This window comes from Lygodium microphyllum, chromosome 27 (assembly GCF_053477565.2).
Source record: "Lygodium microphyllum isolate KBCC chromosome 27, Lygodium_microphyllum_v1.1.10, whole genome shotgun sequence".
NCBI lineage: Eukaryota > Viridiplantae > Streptophyta > Polypodiopsida > Schizaeales > Lygodiaceae > Lygodium > Lygodium microphyllum.
The window spans coordinates 49,857,065-49,881,494 of NC_141161.1; the positions used below are offsets into that span (position 1 = coordinate 49,857,065).

The 24,430-nt window shown below is 41.2% G+C and overlaps 1 protein-coding gene across 2 annotated transcripts; it reads right to left on the reverse strand.

The window, feature by feature from the left end:
- Positions 1-1,045: 1,045 nt before the first annotated feature.
- Positions 1,046-23,433, reverse strand: LOC148012305 (uncharacterized). Of its 2 annotated transcripts, XM_087669032.1 has the most exons (4): positions 23,354-23,433; positions 22,539-23,229; positions 22,147-22,276; positions 1,046-2,290 (listed from the first exon to the last, which is right to left on the reverse strand). In XM_087669032.1, exons 2-4 carry the CDS (start codon positions 23,150-23,152, stop codon positions 1,259-1,261), a joined length of 1,776 nt encoding a protein of 591 aa, XP_087525158.1. In that variant the 5' UTR covers positions 23,153-23,229; positions 23,354-23,433; the 3' UTR covers positions 1,046-1,258. The 2 variants fall into 2 exon arrangements, with proteins under 2 accessions (XP_087525158.1, XP_087525157.1); XM_087669031.1 differs by having other exon boundaries at positions 22,539-23,418.
- Positions 23,434-24,430: the final 997 nt, after the last annotated feature.

The window sequence follows — 24,430 nt, forward strand, 5'->3', positions numbered from 1 at the left end:
TCAAAACAATTAGACTTGTCCACAAGCATAAGAATGGATCATTCTAAACCCTTAGATTTAGATTGAGAGATAGTTTGAGTTGGCCAACTGCTCAACATGACTGTCATTAGGCTAGCCAAACTAGTTGATTAGTAAATTTGTAGGAAGATCCTTAGCTTTTGTCTTATGATGTTGAATTATTGGCTATTAGATACTAGATGTTGATTGAGATATTGATTCACCTATCACTGTTGTAATGAGACATGGAATGAGGGATTCCATGTATATCATAATGCTTAGAAAGAAGTAACATATGTTGTGAAGAGTAGGACATGGAGTTTTGGTACTAGTTTAGAGTGAATTTTGTTAAAGAGTTTATCCAAACATGTGGTATAGTTCATCAAAGGTGTAACCTTCTAAAGAACTATCCCAAAACCATTGTTCTCAAAACGCTTTCTTTTGGTAGAAGGATTTTTAAATTTCTTATTTAATGGTTTTTTAACATCACATTCAATGTAAAGAAAACCCTTTCTCATTTTTTAATTTCTCAGTTTTCTCATTTTACTCTTTTTGAGAGTGTTTTGAGAATGTTTTCTTACATTAAATGTGCCCACAACAATCTTCTTACATTTAAATGTGATGTGTTTTGAGAGTGTTTTCTTACAACACATTTAATGTAAGAAAATCAATTTTTTATTTTTCACTTTTTCACTTTTCTCTTTTCATTAGTTTTTCTAGAGAGAGAAAATAGCCTTTCTGTGAATTTCTTACAAGGCCCTCCAAAAGATCTCCAAACATCCTAATGATATTTATGAAAGACGTCTTCTTAAATGTGGAATTAAAGTTTTCTTAGTGAATAGTTTATGGAAGATATGTTAGCTTCATATGATTTAAAACCTCCATATCTATTTAGCTACTCTCTCAAATTGTAAAACCAACATACATTTTTGCAAGCTAGAGAAAGTCAAATAATTCACTCCTCCTAGAAAGTCAAATAATTCACTCCTCCTAGATCGAGAGAGGTTTGGAAAAGAATCCCCCATTAATGACCATCATGTATGCAAAATATCAATTCATGAATGCATTTTCTTGACAAGGTGGAGAAGCTAAAACTTGTTATGATAGCAATAATAACGTTATTCCTCCCCCATGAGATAACAACTAGAGTATGGAAAGGGGGAGTAACAAAATTTCTAATTATGGTTGCCCATATCGAAGATGGGACAGTTCCTCTTTATGCATGGTAACATTGACATTTTGATGGTAAGATGCCTCAAGACTAAGGATTGAACATCTCAAAAAGATCGACCTCTTTGGGGCTAGCTGGGGACTGCGTCGAAGAGTTGTTGCTATTGTTGTTGACGCCATCGTTGTCATCATTGTTGTAGGTAATGTCGATGGCGTGGTGGTGGTGAGCCTCTTGTGTGATCTCCTCGAGAGACTCTATCCACCGTGTAAGGTTGTCGCCAGCTGGGTCGCCTGCCACGATGTCCTGGATCAACCCTGAGAAGCTGAGCTGGCACGGACCTCTGGTAGCCAAGCTAGCGGCCTCGTCCAATGGCCTGCCGTGATAGTACTGCTGAGGTGGCGGGAGCCACGTCGACTCTTTCGAAGTAAGCCAGTTCTTAAGCGGAGGCTCACTGGACGAGTCGACGTGGCAGCTGGGGAGCTGCACCACATCTGTATGGACTAACTGGCAGCTGTCGGCGCTTCCATGCAGGCTAGAGAAGCTCTGGAGGTGATCAAGGGTTGCCAAGTTGGCGGCCCCACCTGCCAAGCTGGAGGCTCCCGTCAAACCTCCCGGCTCGGGCCCGAACGTAAGCAGGGGTTTACACCCAAGCCTCTGGTATCCGGTCTGGTGGTGGGCGCCGCCACCCCACGCAAAATTACCAATTTCCGACATTTTACTACTCAGGCCAAAAGCTGCAGCAGCAGCGTCCTCATTGGCCGTCACCCTTGACCCCTTCTTATGATGATGATTATTATGATTACTGCTTGCATTATAATTCGAGCCGGCTTTCGATCTGTTTATACCCGCCTTCGGCTGTGTTTTCTGGGCCTCGATCTGCAGAATGTAGTCCCTGAGGCAGGCCCTCGACGACTCCTGCGGTGCATCCGAGCCGTCCATATTAGTCGCCGACCTCCTGGCCTTGCGACGCGTGTCCTTCCGACGCTTGGTAGCGTTCCACACGTTCTTGATGTTGTTTTCCGTCCTTCCGGGGATGCGCTTGGCAATCGCGGCCCATTTGCTACCCAGCTCTCGATGCAGGCTGATCAGCAGCTCCTCTTCCTGCACACTCCAGCCTTCTCTCTGCAAACAACGTATTCAATTAGAGCGCGCGCGCGCACACACTCTGTGTCTCTCTTAAGTGAACCAGTTAGCTACATTATGAACAAGGTGATAGCTTAAATCACAAACGGCCTCCAAAAACAGCATGTTAAAGTAGTTGGAAAGGTCAAGCTCTATGGAAGCCTACAATTGAGTGATGTGACTAAGGTTAGAAAGTTGTAATGGAGATTGTGTTGAGATACCTCTCAAGATATGTTCAATGATTAAGATTTGACAAAGTTACTATTATGGTATAATTGTTGAGATGCATTTCTTATATGAGAGACTTATTCTAAAGAGACCTTTTGGAGACGTGTCCATACTGAAGTCCCTTGATGCCACAAAAATTCCATCTTAAAATGACTATGGTTTACATCAAGCAAAAAAGACTACATTCTTTACAAAACTATGGATCAAGCATGCAAAAAAGACTACATTCTTTACAAAACTATGGATGTGTAAGTTTAGTAAAATTGTATACTTCCAAATTAATATAATGAGTTATCTTGGTTAGAATGGGTTAGAGCGCAAAACGATTGTGGTGACTCAAAAGCACTATTTGTCTGGATGTTTTACATATGCATTTTGAGATGCAAATTTACTTGCAAGTAGGTTTATCATTATGAGGTTTAGCAAACTTGAGGTCCTCTATTTGTGCTATAAAGCACTCTACATTTCACTTTGAGTAATTGGGAGGGCCAAAGAAACTTGCTCATATTTTTTATGGTTGCATTCCTTGGGCATAAGGTTAGCTATAATTGAGATTACATGGTTATCTAAAAGGATGATCAAGGTGTGCTTTGTGACAAGAAGAGCCCCTGGATTGATTTTCAACATGCTCACAAAGACTTATGTCTCAAGAAAGGACCGTTGGAGGGTGATTTCAACTAAAACATATGTAAGATAGTATGTGAGCTCAATAAGGGGTTTCTCAATATTCTACAAAATTCATATACAAGGGCTATTTAGCTATGAAATAATATAAAAGTGGTTTCCTTATCATCAAATGATGTATAGAAGGCTCTATCTTAGCTCAAAATATGCAAGGGAAAGTCTCAGTCTATTATAAGATGTTTTGTAGTTGAAATCGATTATTTTGCAAAAAAGGTTTCGATTCATTAATAGAGGTGTTAGGAGATATGGTTGGTTCACAAGTGATTCTATGCATATTCTAGTGGACTAGGTACATTTTATCAAAGAGTGATGTGGTTTTCCTATTTTTTGGGTGCATATTTTTGGCCGACTGGCTATTTCTAAGATGGCTAACACTATTTATATGGCCCCAAATTCTTGGTCAACTAGTTCATGTTTTGGGCCTCTTTATAGAACTTATGCTTCCTCCTCCAGTCAATTGGGCATACACCTCCACATGCAAGTCCTATTGGAGAGAGGGAGCTAGTGTCAATGTCTATATTGCCAATGACTCATTGTTGCTCTATACTATCTCTTCTCCTAGTATATGGATGCTATTTCTCAAGCATACTCTTTTTGAGTTGTTTTGTAGTGTTCTTTTTTCTTTGTAGTGTTTCTCTTCTCTCTTGTGTTTGTGCAATCTATTACAACAAATTTCACACTTTCGCCTCCATCTTTAACATGATATCAAGCATTTGTGTTAGGTCTTGTGGTGTTGATTTCTTCTCTAGCAAGTTGACATTTACTATCTTTTGATATTGATCAAGCCTATCCTAGATTGCTACCATTGATTATCCAACCTAGATTATCCATACTACTATTGAAATCACCTATTTTGAACACTAACTTGTTTGCGTTTTAGTTACACCACCTTGGATTTTTTTCATTTGACTATATGTTTTGTGTAGCGTTCTATCCTTTTATAGTTTGGGGGACAATTCTTTCAGGCTGTGTAACTATTGGATATAGGCTGCAAAAAACCACATGTTTTAATAACCAACGTATGATCTTGGCATGGAACAAGTGGAAAAGGAGTTGCAATTAAGAGAACATAAAGAGAATTAGTGAGCATAAGAAGAAGGCTAGAGTAGAGAATAGTCAAAGATATTTAGAACATGTGTTGCATTTTCACTCTAGAGGATTAGAAGGAGGTATATAGACTCTATTCCATGTGGTGTATTCTTCCATCTTGCAAGTAAGAGTTTAGTAGAAGAATATTTTTCACGATGGTCTATTCAAGCCTGTCATGGTCGTGCTATGCTTAATCAAATTTAAGGGAAATTTTATGTATGGTTTAACTTAATCACCATACTTTAGTCTAGCACATACCTTACAACATGACTCCTAAGTTTGTATTACCTTCTTGAGACTCCCAAATTCGCTTAATTGTGAAGTTAGGGTGTTGACAAAAGTGTTATGGAGAGTAGTCTATGTCCCATCATTGGAAAATGGTTTGCTCAAAGTTGAAAAGAAGTCATGCATCCTTTGGGAATGTGGGAATTAGGAGATTCTAGAGTGCCTCCAAGTATTTGACCCTCACAATATCAAAATAGTCATTGAAGTTGAGTTCAATCTATTCCCACATGCCTACTACTTGTGTCTCTAGATAAGACAATATGCCAAGGAATGTAAGGGTAAAGCCACGTAGAAGGGGAGCACCAATGCCTTGGCAAAGGAAAGGGCTCAAAGCATAAAGGTAATGTTTTCCTCAAGAATTGGGTTAGGCTCCCACTAGACACTTGAAATGTTTTCACCCCCCATACAAATGAGAATGAAGACTTATTTGAGCCTTATTTAGAACCTTACTATGTTCAATACAACCAAAACGCTCCATAACATAGCATGAAGTAAGAGACCTTTACGCTAGTAGCAAAAAGAGACATGTGAGTGACTAATAATGAGAAGGAAGTGAGATATCCTTTCTTTTCAAGAGGTAAAGTTAGCAAATGAAGATATGAATGGTGTTTTAATTCCTAATTTCTCTTGAGGCTTTTGGCTACAGTAGGCCATGGAAAAGGAGGGACATTGCCCTTTATCAGGGATCACCTTATGCCATATTTAACATGGAGTGAGGAGGAATGATGTTTGATTGTGGCCACCATCATATTTTGTGGTGTGGAGATGGATATATGGTCAATCAATAGCCCTATTCTTTCAATGAGAAGAGGAAGACTTTGGGAGAGGATAAAGCTTCTTATTTCTCAAGCATCTACAATCCTAATTAAGTACTAAAATGTGACCATGTGTGAGTTGGACCAATCACATGCATGCAATACATTGATCTCAATGAAAAGGGAAAGATTGGGAGAATTGGTTCACATCCATGATTTAGTGGATGTCACACATATCATTGCAAAATTCCTTTAGTGACTAGTATCTCGTATCACATACAAAGGGAGCACCCTCTAGTTGATTGATGCAACCCCACTACTACACCTTGGGGATTATCCCCAAGATGCACCATTTCAACATGAAGCACAAGCAAAACATAGTCCTCTGTTTTTCTATTGAGCATCCCATGAGATAATATGATCCTTACTAAATCATGCCCCAAAGGGAACAAACATATTATCCTACAACATGGAACTATTTTCGCTCTCAATGAGGGTCAATGATTGTAACAATCAAGTGCAATACATCCATGATTTGTTTTTCTAATACCATGTATATGTAATGCAATGCAAACCATTTCCTTATAACATGAGAAATTTTTGTCCACTGGGCTACCAATAAGGGCCCCCTTCCTTTATTCTTAACACTTTCTTTTTAAAAGATTACAAGTTTTCTAAACACTTGTAATTTACTAAAAGGAATGGGCCAATTGATTGCAAACCTGATACACAAGCTTGAAGAAGAGCCCAAGGCTATCATGAGAGATGCCAAGCAATGTGATAGACATCATGCTTGTTAACCGTCAGACGAACGAGGCGAAAAATCTGGAAAAGCTAAAGCAGAAGAAAAAGGCCAAGGAAAACCGCAAGTCAATACTTTTGTAAAAGAGCACAAGCGCATCGTGATTTAATTTAAGGAGCGCCGGGGCTCTCACCTGTGCAATTTGTAAATGTAGATGGGCAGTGGAAAGGAAGCTTAGGAAGATAGAAGGACAATGGAAAAAACAGCCTAGGCCATGACCGGCCATGTAAAAAAGGGGATAAGGGGATAACCACCCAAAAAGGGATTTAGGGTTTTGTATATAAAGTTGAAAAGTGAATGAGAAGCTCATTCTTGTGTGTGGCCAAAAGTGGCTCTCCTCTTCTTCTTCTTCTTGTTCTTGCTTGCTTGAGCTTGTGCTTGAGAGAGGGAGTGTGACAATGTGAGGGAGTGAGTGTGAGGGACCGGGGAGGAGAAGCTCTCCATCTTCTCCTCTCTTCTTCTCCTCTCTTCTCTTCTCTTGTCTTGCTCGCAGTGATGGAGCTTGGAGCGTGGAGCTTGAGGATGGATCTTGCTTGAAGCTTGCACTTGAATCGTGGAGCTACTGGAGTGCACCGGAGAGGAGGTAACTCGATCGGCATGGAGGTAAGCTCATTACACCCATAGATATGAATGGCGTGTCGGCTATGTGAGAGGTAGTCATTAGTGCTTAGCTTGGAATGCTTGAACAATAAGCGGTTCGTGGGTCTTGGTGGTTGAGCGAAAGCTCCCACATTTTGGTTCGGGTTGTCGGGACCAATGGATTCAATCCTTGAGTGCTTGCGCACTTCGAATCGAGCATTAAAGTAGAGTTTTCCCCGAACCGGTGCTTGAGGTAGGTAGGTAGGAAGCGAGGGAGTTTGAAGAGGTATTTGATCTTCTTAAAGGTAGATTTTTGATTTTTTGGATTTGGAAAAGCATGTTGAAGTAGTATAGGTGATTGCTTTGTGATTTGTATGCATTTAGGGTAGGAAAAAACAAAGAAAAAGAAGGAAAACAGAAGGGTTCTACTGCTGCTGGAAACAGGAAAATAGGGGCATAGATTCAGATTATGACTGGAAGAGTATGAGGGATTAATTTCTGAGGCTACAGTAGGCTGGGATGGGGCAATAAGAGGCCCAGGGAACCAAGAAAGACCACATTTGACATCCTGCCTTCTAAGAAGAGAGTGAGCTTAAGAGCCAGGGAGAGAGTGAGAGAGAGAGACCTACGGGGACATCGTTGACGTGCTGATCGATTCGAACGCCACATTGATTCCAGGTATGCCTGGCAGTTCCTTCTATTTTTTTGCACCTATTTGGAAGGCACGGGACGATTTCGTGGAGTAAGCGTTGACCTTGAGGCATCGCGTGCAACCCGCCGCCGTCATCCGCATCGTCGGACCAATTCGTCTGAGTCCCAGAATAGGACTGCTCGACTTTTGGAGTCGGACCGTTTGACTCTGAAAATCGGATCACTTTTCTGATCCGATTCCCAGAATCGGACCAATCCCAGAATTGGACCATCTTTGCCTGTATGATAGGACACTCAACCGTCCAATTTTGAAAATCCGACATTCGGACCCTAAAAATCGGACACACTGAAAATTGGACTTCAGAATTGGATACGTGAAAATCGGATGCAAGGAATCGGACGAGCTCAGAATTGGATGCCTGTCAACATCGGACATCCGATTCCAAAAATTAGACGTGGCCAAAATTAGACCACTGGGCCAATCAGACCAACCCAAAATTGGATGTCTGATTCTGATAATCGGACTCCTGAAAATCAGATATCTGAGAATTGGACAGAAAACTGTCAAAATCGGACAGGCATCTAGAACACAAATTTTGACGCATCTAAATCCCGAGATTGACCCCAAAGGCTACCTAGAGCTAAAGGCACATCACAGATCCATCATTGGGCTGAAATTTAGAGCAAGTACTTCAAAATTTGTCTATAAACGATCCTCCAAATTGTGCATGGCGTTTATCGTGCCCTTCCCCCCCCCCCCCCCCCTCGACCCCCGTAGAGGGGGCTTTGTCCCATCCGCACCTCCCCCAAGTGGGTTGGAGAGAAAATGTGTGTCTTGACAGGTCCTCCAAATTGGACCCTAGCGTAGTAAGAGCTCCACACGAGCATGGATTCTCACTTGCAAAAAAGCAACCAAAAGCCCCTACCTGAACAAAGAGAAATAGAGACTCTAGAACATCAATGGGCTAATCTAGCCAACAAGGCAAAAAGGCCACACTGTAAAAACACATACATGTTGCATTCGGATTGCATCTAGTCAAAGCGAAAAGCAACACCATCAAGCTACAACAGCGAGAATGACTAGATATGACAGTCCTGACGATAGATGCTCCTTGAATAGCACTGGATTGACGATCCAAGACATTAGTGGAGAATCCACATCTGGTCGTGCAGTTGGAAACTCAAGGGCATTTGTCAAAAGGCTTAAATTTACAAGCCAAGATCCGGAAGACGAAGGCATAGTACCACCTGCTTATCTTAGGGTCAAACTCACCACGAAAAGAGAGCATACTATCGATGCTCTGAATGATGAAGGAGCTGATTTTAATATCTTAACCTATGAATCATGGACCCTACTAGGCCAACCAGAGCTCACACCGACTAATGCAACTCTTAGCCCTTACGGGGGATACCCACAAGCACTAATAGGGAAGTACAAAATCCTTGCGACAATCGAAAATGAAAGCTTGTCTATCCTATTTCATGTTTCTCCAAATAGTGCTAATTACGGGAAGGAAACCCTCCTAGGAAGACCCTTCAAAAGGGCGACCAAGTGTGAGGCCGACTCTGTAGCACAGAGGATACACCTAACACTACCGGGTGTGAGGATAGTCACAATCTTCAGCAAGGGTGACCTCATCGAACCTCGAGGGAAAGGTAAGGAAGGTGTTGACATAACAGTCAAGCCTGCTAACGAGAGCAAGGACTTGTTGGAAGAGTTGATACAACCACAGATCGAACAACGAGAACTAGTGAGTGAGGCCATGCCTGAAACAAGAAGGTCAAGAGGCAATGCCAAGGACAGGCTTTGGACGTACAAATATCGTAGAAGATCCCAGAAGAAGCCCAAGCCTTATAGATGAAGGCATCGATGGAGGGTCAGCACAACGCCACGAGGGATATCCAAAGCATTGCTACGTGCTCAAGGGTATTACGCAGGTAACCGATGGATTTGGGTGCCAAAACCCCTTGCTGAATCCATAAGACAAGGTCTTTTTTCGTTTCCTAAACCTCCCTTGTTAACAGAAGGCCAGATCATATCAAGAGCAAAGAAGCATAGGAGGAGATCTAAACGAAAAAACAAGTCTTGAGTCAACAACAGTGGAGTGACCGGGCCCCTCATGGTCGAAATCAAGAAACCAAATGGGACTAGTTGGAGGATAGATCCTCAGCCTAGCGTGCTTGACAAGCAGATATCAGACGTAATTGTTGAAGATACGCAAAAACCGCTAGTGCCCAAGGAGCCTTTGACTCCCCAAGAGGATAGCAGGTATCATAGGCACAACATTGCTCATGGCAAGGTTAAATGCTCAACAAAGCAAATAGCAAAATCATCTAACAGCCATGAGCAAATCTTCCAGCCAATGTCAAAGCCACTTAGGAGTCCCAAGTCTCCTACACCCTCTTCCCCTAAACGGACACAGGAAGCACAACAGTCGTCAAGTGCGGCTACTCAATCCCAGTCTCTACCTACATCAAAGCTTCCAAATGTCCAAGAGGCAGGACACAACACCACCCTTAGCTCTCAACCTAAGGATATGCCTATGCAATCCACCGTGGCTAGCTCAACTGATACTCGATCTATGCAAGTGAATGCTCTAAGGGCAACAAAGGACACGACCACTTCCAATCGATCTAAGGACTTAACACCGCAATCCACCAAAAGTAGCAAGTCCGCTGAACTAGCTGCTACTACTTCCAATCAGGGATCACAGCAGTCACAGCCCTTGGCCGTGACAATGCCCCTTGCGGAACGTGTCCTTAGTAGTTTACCTGTGAAGGAGGTGTCACAACCAAGTTCATTGAAAACACTAGTACTTCCAAAGCGCCTAAAATCTAGGTCGGAGGAGTTAAATAGAATGGAAGAGCTAGACTCTTCAAAAAGGGAGGCAGTTGTACCCTCACAACCTAGCGAGGCTATTCAGCAGGCCACGGCTACGTCCCATAAGGACACACTAGAGAAAGGGAATGCTGAGGCCCAACCAAGCACATCAACGGTTGACCTAGTCCAGGGTCCTGAGTCGTTGAGAGATGCGCCTTCACTGACTAAGAAAAAGAGGAGAAAACAATGAAAACAACAGCAGTTACAGGTGGTTGTGGACCCCAAGAACATTGACACCAAGAGTGCTGGAGAGCTGAGGAATAAAGCATCGAGTCCATCCACCAATGACCCCATTAATGCCTCTCCTAATAGCGGTGAAACCTCAGATACATCCGTGTGCTCTGAAAAACTAAAGCAGTCGTTACCATCAACGGTTGCTTGCAACACTCAATCCACCGACAACAGAACTTGCATTGACCAATCAAGAGTGGATACAACGCTGTCACAACAAGGTGACAAATCTATACCAGTCACATCCAAGGAGAACCATGACGCAATAACAAAGCCTAAGGAGAAACATGGAAACCCCAAGAGCATAAGAAATCCTAGCGTTGACCAATCTCGCTCATCTAGGCCTGAGCCCCCAGCTATGCTAAAGCCTAGGCAAACTCCTAGAACCTTGCATGAGATAGCAACCGAGCAAACCCTCGTTGAACATAGAAGTGTGGCAGAATGCTTAACCGAGTTGGATGCTAAGCTCAAAGTGTTCTCACATGTCTATGTCCTAGCAGACATGGGTGCATTCCCTAAAGAGCAGCTTGAAGAATACTTGCCATTTCCCTTATCTTCGGAAGAGTAAGAACATCTTGACGAGCACTATAACAGGCTATTGTATGAACGCATGCGACTCATCTCTTACGAGGAAGCCGATAAACTATGCTTAATTGTAACATTCAATGATGTGCTCTACCAACCAAATCTCTTAGAGATAGAGCAACTAAAGCGACAATCAGAGGGTCGAAGTCAATTTGAACAACGTTGGTGTGAAAACCGCGTTGCAATGGCCAAACTAGGAGCCCAGATAATGAGAGTCTCAGAGGAGCAATAAGCCAAATGGTGGTCTCAAAGAGACCCAACCTATGTGGCACCAACTTCCTTTCGAGTACTCACTGCCATTCGGGGTAAGGACATAGCTGAAACTAGCCAAGAGAACTCTCTGTCTGATAAGGTTCTCACTGAGGAGGAGTTACATGTTGCCAGTAGACTCGGACAAGGTTCCATGCTACTCGATGTTGCAAAATATCTATCGGTATTGAGTAAGTTACCACGAGTACTAGATACGTGTGCCACACTCCAATACAATCCGGAGTTCTACAATTGGCTTTTATTCTCGTGAAGTGACATGGATTCGTAAATATGTACATAAATAAACAATGAATTTTTTGAGCCTGTATAGACAATATCAACACACATAAGCAATGATAGTCAAGTGCAGGGAGAAGAGTGGGTTCAACAGGCTAAGCTCCTCAGGTCCTCCTCTCACCACACATTTAGAATATATGTGACCATTCCCGCCTCTAGATGGAGGGTATGCAACTTTCATTACCACCATAGGAAGCCCTGACCAACATCTCTGAGGGTGTAGATAGGGTATTGTCCCTTTCTATACACCTTTCTCCCTTTTCGGTCTATCCTTCCAAGGATGAGCCCTGCCCCATTCCATGACAACCAGTCCACGCAACTTAGCATAAGCCAAGATCTGCTAATGGCTGGAGGCAAAATGAACATCATCATGGGGGGCCATCCCTCTACAACAAACACTGCATGCCTCACCTCTCCCCTTCTCGTCATGCGCACTTGATAACCCACTATATAATCCTTTCCATGCAAACAGTTTTATCCTGCCTCAAGGCCTAATCCTCGGTTCGCATATTGTAGGTCCCCCTATGGTAGCCGACATGGAGCACCCAATGCAGTTGGCTTGCAAGGACGCTATTCTCCGTTGAAGGGAGCACGCAGCACAAGCACCCCCAACAAAACGCTACATGCCTACTCTAAAGAGGTACGTGCCGAAAAGAGGCCCTAAACGATACTACCCAAGATGGAGGACAAAAATCCCACAAGCCAAGAGGACGAGGGCTCAAGGGATCACATGGGGTATGGCAACACCAACCGTGCAGGCTCCCACCAAATGCTCAGGCACCAGGTGCTCGAAAGAGGAGAGGGCAGCTCGAGACAAGCAAGAATTTGATGCATTGTTTAAAAGCATCTTGGAAACAGTTGTGGCCAGGGACTAAACCATCCAGGTCCTAGCCGACATCTTCCCCGACCAGCCTCACAGGAGCCCCTCACTAGTACAGCCTCAATCGCCCGACCATCCAGACTCGCCCCGCCTCATACAAATAGAGTAGCCCCATGTTGTATAAAAGGCTTATCAAATGCTACCTGGCCATGAATTTTTGTCTTTAAATAGGTTAACTGTTTACATGTTCCCCCATTGTACAAACTTTTCATATTTACGTTTAATATATTTCGCGTCTTTAGCAAAAGAAAAAGCTAATCAAGCGCAGGTGATAAGTATCCAAGTCAACACCATGAAATTCAGATAAGTGATGTCTCCTTGCGTTGCACTGGTTTATTATAGTGGCAACACATACCGTGCATATACTCTCATGAAGTGACAAGTGGATGCAGAATGATACAGATCTTTGTGAGAAAGTGTTCAATGCCCGATCACCGCAAGACCATTGACCCCACAAAGAGCCGCGACAAAGCTACGCTGCCGAAAGTGAAAATCACCCTTGCCGACCGCCCACATCGCATGGCCCAAAGCATAGTCATGGGCTATGCTCTCTTTTTGGGTCAAGCTCTATAGTTGGCTCACTGCAGTTGTTACCTCAATTGTACTGACATCACGTGTCGCAAAGAGGTTTGCAATATCTCAAGTGTATCTCCCCATCTCAACAACTGCTTCTCTAACAACAAGGCCAGGGCACAATCATCACTGTAATATCCATTTCCTGAGCCTTCGAAGCTTGACATTTCCCAACCCATTGAAAGACTAATAGCCTCAACATATTGCAATGGTTGTACTCAGGCAAGCCAAAAAAAAAAAGAGAGAGAGAAAAAAAGGAGAAAAGAGAAGAGAAAGAAAGAAAGAAAGAAAAAAGCACAAAAAAAGAAACAAAAAAGAAAACAAAAGAATGAAAAGATACGAAGCACCCATGATCACAACACAACACCTAGGGGTCCTCAAATTAGGTATGTCCAGTGACCTTGGTCGGCTGGCTCCGTCCCTAGTCCCCTAGCCCTTTCGCATCACCCACAATTGTTCAGGGCACATCAAGGGTAGGACATACCTAGGGAGCTTGTCTCGCCTATGGTTAGACCTCTCACCCTGACCCATTCACACGATTCCCTCTTGTACCCTGCCTTAATACCATTGCAATCAATTGTGGTAAGCACCGCACAATTGGCCATGAAAAGTATACCGTCCTCATCGAGCAAGTCCAATAGCTCCCATCTACCAAAAGTGCGGCGTCCCTGTATTTAATTATGCTACATCGTGCAGTCACAATGCAAAGGATGTCTCATACACCTTCACATGTACTCTTCTCAACATGGATAACTTTACTTCATCCACACATTGTTACGAGAAACCAGCCCACGGTCTTCTAACTACGTAATATCTAAGTATGCACAAGCACTCACATAATATCTGCACCAAAATATATATACAGTTTGGGTCCTCAAGTGTAGGACAATACTCTCCGCTTGCTTAGAGTTTGACCTGTCTCCCAAACTATTTGAACTATGTCTTGTGCACGATAGAGAAGACTAGCACTACCCCTAGGGAGAGACCACCTATGAGAGGTTTTTAATTGCAAGTATTGAAGAATCCAATAAAAGTGTCATTTGCTCTTTGTCGACACCCAACTCTGAATTCTTATCCGTTATCATCCTGCAAGCCCGCCAAGAATCGTCATGTGCAGAATCCCCAACAAACCAACACTTGTGTTGGCCATCAGTACAATCCCCAACAAAGAACAACCCTACCACCAACTCCAACAACCCTACCATCAGCCACCTGGGCCACCAACGTGCCCCCAACGACCTTCCTCCACACCACCACCAACACTCCTCTACGACAACCACCGATGTCCCTTCCACCCATGTCTTCGGTGCATGCTAAAGCCTGCTACCTATGACGGTGAGTGCCATGGGACTGGCATTCGTCTAGGAGGGGGGTAATGTTAACCGTCAGACGAACAAGGTGAAAATTTTGGAAAAGCTAAAGCATAAGAAAAAGGCCAAGGAAAAGTAAAACGGAAGACAAAGGCGCACAAGGAAAAACGCAAGTCAATACTTTTGTAAAATAGCGCAAGCGCATCGTGATTTAATTTAAGGAGCATCGGGCTCTCATGCGTGCAATTTGTAAATGTAGACGGGCGGTGGAAATGAAGCTAGAAAGATAGAAGGACAATGGGAAAAAGGGCCTAGGCCACGGCCGGCCATGTAAAAAAGGGGATAAGGGGATGACCGCCCAAAAAGGGATTTAGGGTTTTGTATCTTCTTCTTGTTCTTGCTTGCCTGAGCTTGTACTTGAGAGAGGGAGTGTGATAGTGTGAGGGTGAGGGACCGCGGAGGAGAAGCTCTCCATCTTCTCCTCTCTTCTCTTCTCTTCTCTTGCTCGCGGTGATGGAGCTTGGAGCGTGGAGCTTGAGGATGGAGCTTGCTTGAAGCTTGCACTTGAATCGTGGAGCTACCGAAGTGCGTGGCAGAGGAGGTAACTGGATCGTCATGGAGGTAAGCTCACTACACCCGTAGATATGGATGGTACGTCGGCTATGTGAGATGTAGCCATTAGTGCTCAGCTTGGAAGGCTTGAACAATAAGTGGTCCGTGGGTCTTGGCGGTTGAGGGAAGGCTCCCACAATGCTCTTTATTAAAGAAAACTCTCATTGTTGAGGCTATACGTTGTAGATGATATACTATTGCTACTTCACATTGCAATGGAAGAAGATTCCATAGTCACATACATTAAGATGACTAGCCTATTGGAAAACAATGCCCTAGTTTAGATCTCTTCAAAATAGATAGAGCAATGAAATTATTATTCTAATTGAGGATATGGAGGCCAATACTGTAGGATCTCCTCTACCCAATGAAAATGATTGTGATCCTTATGCCAATGACTTTCTAGCACCTATAGAGGAGACGGTAGAGCTAGAGGTGGAAATTTTATTGGCAACATCATCTTCAGTTCATGAGCTTCTTTGTATTGTCCAAAACATAAAAAATAATAAATCCCCTAGACTATACAGTATCTTAGTCAAAGTATGCATCACATTATGGAATGGCTTTAAGAAAGATATATGTGCCTTCACTAATGCATGTATCAAAAGAGGGTAGCTACGAAGGCTTGTAAATGAAGTTCAGAGACCCTCCCCAAATCCATCATAAGAATCAAGCTAGGTTAGTTGTTCATTTTAACTATGTTAAAGTAACATTAATGCTAAAGCTATCATTCTTAGAGTGAAATTGGCCAAAGTGTTGTATAAGGCTCCGCGTGGTATTGTTCATAGACAGAATACCCATGATGCCATTCTTAATCTAATGGTAGCTATGGATTACACAATGTAGAGAAGACCAAAATTTATCCTTATAAAGATGGACTTTGATAAAGCCTATGATAGAGTACATTGGTATTTTCTCATAGAAATATGCATAAGTTAGGATTAGGCAATGGTATTTTCACTATGGTAAAATTCTTCTCTCTAATGTGGCTGCAAAAGTGGATGTTCATGGAAAATCTTCCATTCATTTGCTCCACAAAGGACCGTACAATAATTTTTTCCTCTTACATCCCTATTATGGATCTACTTTTGAAAGTCATCAAGATACCAAGTTGATTCATGGGTTCCCCTTCTAGATGGGAGTCAAATGAGCACTCAACTCTTCTCTAATGAAAATTCTAATATAGTGATGGATAAATGGAAAGTCTAGAGAGATTTTTGGAGGTCTATGATCAGTACAAGGGTTTTGGGTGCAGTTATTAATAAGAAAATTAGAGCTTTGGATGATGCCCCTAAATGACTACCCTAGCTAGGTTGTGAGGTACTAAAGATTGGATATGTATTTTGCTACATAGGGACTCTCCTTAGATTGGAGATCTCCAATTTACTTAAATTCCAAATGAGTTTATCCAAGTTAGTGTACAATAAACTAGATTTTCAAGAATTCCACTTAATTTTGGGGGTAAATTGATATTTTAAGATAGAATTCTATCCCTTACAATTATGTTCATGGTGGTCATATTACTAAAGAGGGTAGTGGGTTGGGTATTCAAACGTTGGTTGATAAAGCTTGCAAAATTAGCTTTAGACTATGAATGCACATAGAGGGAACACTCTATGCGCCATTATAGTTCGAACATGGAATCATCTTAGCATGCATTTTGAGAGGACAATGATCTATGCTTACATGGGAACATAAAATCCTAGCCTTGGACTACAAGATCATAATTGAGGGACTCATCACTAATATGAATAGCTTAAACAGAAACTATGGAGAGATGTTTTAAAGGAGCTCAAGTGGAAGGAACCCAAAACTAGGATGGTAGAGGTCATATTGCTACAAAGTCTATGGAGCTTTATCATGGTGCACACTAATAAGTACTCATTAATAACCAACAATCCCAAAATGGCAAAGAAACCAATAGAGAAAGGTATGGTGAAGTGGCTAAACATATGTGATAATAGTAAGAGAGAGGTCATAGAGATACTGTGGGTCATAATCCATAAATCCAACCTTAGAATGAAAATGATTGGGTGGTGTCAACTCTAAAAAAGAAGAGAGAGGACCGGTCACTCGCTAAGGTAATAGGGGCTTTAAAAGTGCATATTGAGAAAGTGCATATTGAGTCATAAGGGCATACAAACTTTGAAGGTGAAAGGAAGATCAAACTTTCAAAAACCACTAAAGACCTTGGCTAAAATCATAGAGGATTGGAAGAAGCTTTATTCACATTAAACCTCAAAGAGCACTTAGTTGAAGAGAATATTTAAGGCTTGTAAGGAAATACCTTAGTAAACAACTAACCCTATTATTATGGAGAATTGTGAGCAAAAAGTTTCCAACTAAAGATAGATTTTTTAAATTCAAAAGGATCAATGCAAATTATGCTACCTATGTGACATAAGAATAATTTGTCAAACATATATTCTTGAACTATAGGGATGCTAGCCAAAGGCTCGATGGATGAAGAGAGCCACAATATTTGGAATGTTATGCGAGCTATAATTTTGAAGCATTTATGGTCTAGTAAGAACAAGGACTAGATAAAAATTTGGTACATGTTTTTATATTTAGGATAGTTGCTTATAAAACATTCATTTCCATCATGTTTAGAATGAAACAATTTATATCAAATTGTAACACCTCAATAGAAAGCTCTAAGAGAATGCAAAAGTACAAACCTTGATAAATTCTAACCTTCATGAAGTTCTACCGGATGATTATTTTCTATGTGCTAATAACCAACATGCAAAAAAGGCAAACCAACTATACATCATGCTTACTACATTGTCTAATATCTTCTATCTCTAGATTTATGGAATGGATATCAATTTTGATTTGTTGGTTTCTAGATTAGGATACATAGATTGTTCGAGAATCCATTAATAAATATCTACAACTAGCAAGATTGAATAGCACCTCACATGTTCTAGATGGAGTTTCATGCATCACTCTATATGGGCGAACAATGAAAATAATAGAGCCAAAGGAAGGTGGAGAGGAATCAACTTGTGTCACCCTTTGAAGTTGCGTTCCCTCTCTTTGATGCCATTAAGGATTCTACATAAGATGATGGTCCTTTTCTAAGCACCATGTAGGTGGGATCAAGGTTGCATGCAATATGTTGCCTTCTTTCTCCAAGAGGTCCCCTAAGCAAAGGGGGAATGCACAAGGGGAATGAGAACATCCCAACATCTAGTGACTATATGGGACTCAATTATTGACAATATATTGCTTGTCATTCTATTGACATTGATGTCATTGAGCAAGAACTTACAAGAGATATGTTCCTTCACAAGGAGGCCATGAAATCTAATCTCATTGAAGCAAAGAGAATTGATTGACATTGCTCCAATCGCACATTATCTCCGTTGACTCAACAAAGGTATTTAGGTTTGTAGGGGTATATAACATTTTTTAATGGGCAAACCTTTAGCCAATAACCACTTCTTCAAGGATACCAAGCTCATGTTATTCTTCAATGGTATGCATGCTTTGTAGTCAAGGATTTCAATTTGCCATTAGTGGGAATCAAGATCCTCATACAAAGGGATGGGCTTCTTTGGTGCTCTATAGGATGTAAGGATTGTTTGGTATATGTGTCACTCTAAAGCCCAAGTTTCTCAAATAGAGGGAATGCTTAGTATGTGAGTGAGGTTAGAGTATAGGAAACATTCTGCATGGACTTTGATAAAGCTTATGAAAAAATAGGTGGAACTTAATCCTTTCAAGCATGCATCACATGGGATTGGGTAGCAATTTCATTTGTATGGTAAACACTTTGTTATCCTAATACCCCCTAGAAATGTTCTTGTAAGTGACTTGTCCTCTTTATCTTTCACTCTTTGATCAAGATCAAGCAAGTGTGTTTCTTAACCCCTCTACTTATTGTCATGATCACTTATCCTTGTGAAAGATTGATTGCACAATCTACAAATGTACCACATGGGATTTGGTTGAAATTTCAATTGTATGGTAAGCACTTTGTTCTCCTAATACGCCCTAGAAATGTTCTTGTAAGTGACTTGTCCTATTTATCTTTTACTCTTTGATCAAGATCAAGCAAGTTTGTTTCTTAACCCCTCTACTTTTTGTCATGATCACTTATCCTTGTGAAAGATTGATTGCACAATCTACGAATGTACCATAACATGTCTTCCCTTTTCCCAAAATTACATTTCTTGGTTCTAGTTTTTTGCATCTCATCACTCAAACTATCATAGAAGAATAAAAATATATGGTGGAGAATCTATCATGCATATTTGATCTATTATCACACTTGTATACCCGATAGCAAGAGGAAGACTTGGCACTGTATAGCTTGTGATACTATCAAAATTGAGAAATAAAAAGCTAGACTATAAACTTTAAAGCCCGAGGAGAAAGTTGTAAAGCTAATTCGCTCACTAACTAAAAGGCCAAGAAGTGACCGTACATGGTCATAGATTCTATTTGAGAGCATTAGAGTAATTCCGATTTCCAAGAGATATGATAATGTCCTTAACTGAATGACATAATGCTTTACAAGGCATGGAGGCTGCAAACCCATCAATTGGAGTTACAATCTTTTACCTTAAGAGTTGATTCTAAAACAAACAAAATGCGATAGCACAAAATCATAGATGTGGTGACCCATCATTGCTTAGAAGTATGTGGTTCTTCTGTGAAGCCTACAAACCTCCTATCTCCCTACTCATATAAAGACCAAATACCCATGTATAATTAGTAAGAAAAAATATAGGTAGATAATTTATTTTGTAGGCGAATAACTCAAGGAGCATGAAATGATGGGGAGGGAAAAAATTTGTAACCTAAGATAATTTCAAGGGCTAAAGGATGACAAAAAGAGGACAAAGAGAACTACAAGGGCTAAAGAGAATATATTATCACATATCTAAATATCTTAGCAATAGTAGAAATAGAAGGCTATGGATCTTAGGAAGTAGAGGGGCTTCAAACTGGCAATATTATATTCTCTCTCAAAGTTAAGGAAAGCTAGAAAAAGAATTATCTCCTCTCTAGACATAGCACTTGGAAGAGAAGGATCTAATATCCTATTCATATCTAGGATTACTTGTTTTGATAGCTCCATTAGTGAACCTACTATGTGACTAAAGCCTTATATTCTTGGACAAGACACCTAGCTCGGGCATTTTGCCTATCTTGTAGAACAAAAGCACTATAATATTTGTATAGTCATATACCTATAGGAAGATTTGGTTGTTGATACAATGGTCTCTAGATTCAAGAATTATGAAACCTAGAACATGGGTATCACAAAATGACTAATGCAGAAATGTCATTCTTGCCCTTCTATCATCCTTCGACCTTTTATTGGGAGCATTTGCTCAATTTTTCTTAGAAAATGCTAAAGCCAATATTCCAACATGTTGGCATGCTACATATATTGTGCTAATAATGTGCAATTATAAGGACAAATATAATCAAAGCTATGATAAACATAGAGTATCATGACCAAGTATTGTGACCTTGAATATTAAATATGTTTGCAATTGAGCAAAAAAGCTTATTGTATTGAGCATGGATCTAATGAAATATTGATTTTTTTGAACAATTGGTGGGTTAATGTCTCATTCAAGAATTATGAGAACCTTACGATATATTGTATTGATGAGATAGATCTAAATAGAATAAACAATGCTATTATAAGCTTGCAAGCAATGCCTTATTTTAAAATATTTGGAGGTCTCATCTACATGTAAGACATTACATAAATTAAGGGGGATACAAATGATTTTCTATTTGTTTATTAATAGAGGGAGACAATGCCATGTCACAAACCTACAAGGAATATTGAATTAAATAGTTTTTGAACAAATCAGAGCATTCACAATGCTTGCATGTTCAAAGTTGTTTCCTTTTGCAATAGATGTATTGGCAAGTCCATGCAAAAGGTGCTAACAAGATTGAGCTTAATCAACATGAAATAAAACATAATTATTTTATGAAACTATAAGAAGAATCAAATAGACATAGATCAAACACTTCTAAATGACAAGTTCAATTATGAAATGTTAATTCTTTCATGCATGTCTCAATGAAGTTCTTTCTTACCATTGTGTGTGTGTGTGTGTGTGTGTGTGTGTGTGTGTGTGAACCATTAGGCACTATTGATGGCTAGTAAGAGACTACAATTCTCAACAAACTAGCATACACTAGAACATTGTTGATTTGTTTCCCGGAAGAGCTCCTCGTACTACTTTAATTCCAAAAAGCAAGGGCTATATCAATATGCTATTGAGAAAATTTAGGTGGAAAAGTGAACTTACGCTTAACTAAATCAACTCTTAATGTGAGTCTAAAAGTGGGCCACTTAACTAAAGCTAACTAGGGGTTTCCAAAGAAGAATCACTACTTAACTGAAGTCAACTAGGGGTTTCCAAAGAAGAATCACTTTTTCAATGTTCATTGTAATAACAGATGCCATGGCGAGCAATGCTAACAAAGAGGCCAGTGACCATTCCTTGGGCATCCCTTTTGTACATATATTGCATTGTCGTGCCAGTCAAGGTAGTCTGTAGCAATCATCCATCTTTCTGAATTATCATTTGTTACCTAGTTGGGGTTTACTTGGAATCTATATGAAAGAGCTGGCGCAAAAGGAATTACATGGTTTTAGCAAGTGGGTGGCAGCAAACTAGCTCGTTTTGTATCAAGTTTGTCCTCAAGTATATAAGAGGTCGTAGTGCTAATGCTCTAATGCCATTCTCAAACTACAACATACGATCGACTTATGCACTTATCGATTGGAAGTGGTTTGAGACAATAATCATCCTAGGTGTGGCAACATGATTAGCGATGTAGGAAAGAGCTTGGACATTAACAATCTTAGTATATCTTGGCAAAATGAAGCAATATTTATAATTGTAATGATGGATCAGTAAACACGTAATTAGCCAAGAAGGTGCGTATATACTGTGATCATTGGACATTAACAATCTTAGTATATCTTGGCAAAATGAAGCAATATTTATAATTGTAATGATGGATCAGTAAACACGTAATTAGCCAAGAAGGTGCATACTGTGATCATTGGTATTTTGCAAATTTTGTAACATGGATGAAGATTTTATAGAGAAGGTTAGTTATATCAAGCTATTTGAAGCGGAGGGAGATCATGTATCCAAAAGGTTTGAGACCCAACCTTGATATCAGGTCGAAGGTGGTTTTGCCAACGTTCTCTGCATTGCTTCCCGATTCTGCCATCAAGCTGCTGAGCAATGAGAGACCATTTGCGATCGCGCCCGTAAAGCTCCACAAGTTCTTTCAAGCGTCTGATCATTTATAGTACAGAACGTAGTTAGCAAAGGTATAAGTTAGGTTAAATCCGATGGTACTCGTTAGAAAAAGTACAATACCAATGATAACAAAAGGTAGATTAATTGCAAAAGCATATCGTTAACAAATTGGTATTAATCATTAAAGTTTTTGCCATTAATAACATCAAACAAATAATTTGTTGTTAAGGTAGATTAATCATCATTAGCATCAATGGAAACCTTATCTGAACATGATTTGGTTGGTTAGAGTGGCTACCTGTCCTCCTCGGCTGTCCATTGGCCCTTGGTAATGCTCTTCTTTTTCTGCCCTGATTTTGTGGATTTACCGCATGATCTATTTGCGGAGAGTTGGTCTTTATCGGGCTTCTCTGTCTGATGTTTATCACTAGATGTAGCATAGTCCTTGACATGGAACTGGCTAGCACTATTGCTCTGATACCCAGATGCAGAGAAGCCACTGTCTAGGGTCATGCACGAGCTTTCGGACAGATTCATAACACTAGAATGATCTCCTCCTATGTTGCTGACACGATCCTGCAACGGGAAGATATTGTCTATGGCTAGTTGCTCAATATTGTTTAACTGTGTCGCAAAGAGCGAATCGTTGCTGCATGAGGCCGAGTTTTCTGTCTCTAGAACAGCCTTGGCTTTCATGGATATGTTCGCCTCTTCGTCTCCATCTTCAAGCCCTGGAATGAGGTCCATGTTGATTAGAAGCTGCTGCAGGCCAGCTGCTTCACCGCCATTACCTCCCTGAGATAACCCTAAAAAGGGCGGTCGGCTGATTATATTCTGGCCGTAGCTGCTATTTGGATACAGCAGGGCTGTGTTGTAGTTATTGCAGTACTGATGCAGACTGCCGACGTCCATATGGGATTCATTTAGCAGAGTTTCTGCTAATTTAGCTGAGCTGCCGGATGGGCAGAGATCCCATGGAAGGTGTTGATCTGGGGTACAGCTGTTACTGGATAAGAACATCGTGGATAAATTGGGGACTAAATTTAGCAATTCTGGTGCACCATCTCTGTAAGGAAGCACAGAGAGACACAGAGAGAGAGAGAGAGAGCTTACGTTGTATTAGTATATGTCTAGCTCTTGTGAGTCGTGACTCGTGAGGCTTGATACCTGATCTGAGAGAGAGAGAGAGAGAGAGAGAGAGAGAGAGGACTCAGACTCAGGTCACTCAGAGAGCGCCTATCGACCTATGACTGATCTCCTGAGCCTATCACTGCGTAGGAAAATACCCGCTTTATTTAAACTATAATTTCCCTTGTTCTAAAAAATCCTTTTTCCTTACTTTCTACGCATTAATTTTCTCGACACTAGCCCAGTAGCCAATTTTGGCAGCCCCGACAGGCAGCCTTTTCCCGCATCTCGTCAGACCTCAAGGTTATTATTACATTCTAGTGCTCCCATCCCCACCGTTCACCCCCATCATCCACGACATGCGCATCTCCGCCGTCCGTAAGCAGATGCAATCTCGGCCCTCCGTGGGAAACAAGGCCGTATCTATTGGGGCCGTGCAGGGGAAGCTGCATCCCGGCCGTCCGATTGGACTGTCAGGATTGCATTGAAGCCGCGACGGCTCGTCTTCCGCCCACGACCGATTAAACAACGTGACCCAACTCGCAATTAGGACCTCCAAATATAAGCTCCATATTATCTCATGCGGTTGGTTTCGATACACAATCTAGCGTTTTTATCCAACTTATCCTCGGAGATACACCACCTCCTTCTTTCTTGACACATATGTGACACACTCCCTCTCTCCCCACTCCCCCCGCCCCCCCCTCTCTCTCTCTCTCTCTCTCTCTCTCTCGGCTAGCCCCTCCCAAAGTGCATCCTCAGTTACGGTCTCTTGGCGCATCCTTGTGTTCAATGTTTTTTAGGTAGTGGATTCCTACTACTTATAAGTACAACTCCCTCACCTCTCTCGGTTGAAAGTGTGGCGAGCTTCGGGTGACAGCCCAAGGGGGATTGGGAGAGCCACAGGGTGTGCATGTTTGCAATTGTATAAATCATTAATGCTAGATTTGGAACGTAGTTAGCGCCAATTAAATCATGAAAACTATGAAAAAGAATAGTAACGAAACTTAAATACAATACGGTAAAACTAATATAGAAGAGTTGTTGCACTTTTCACTCAAT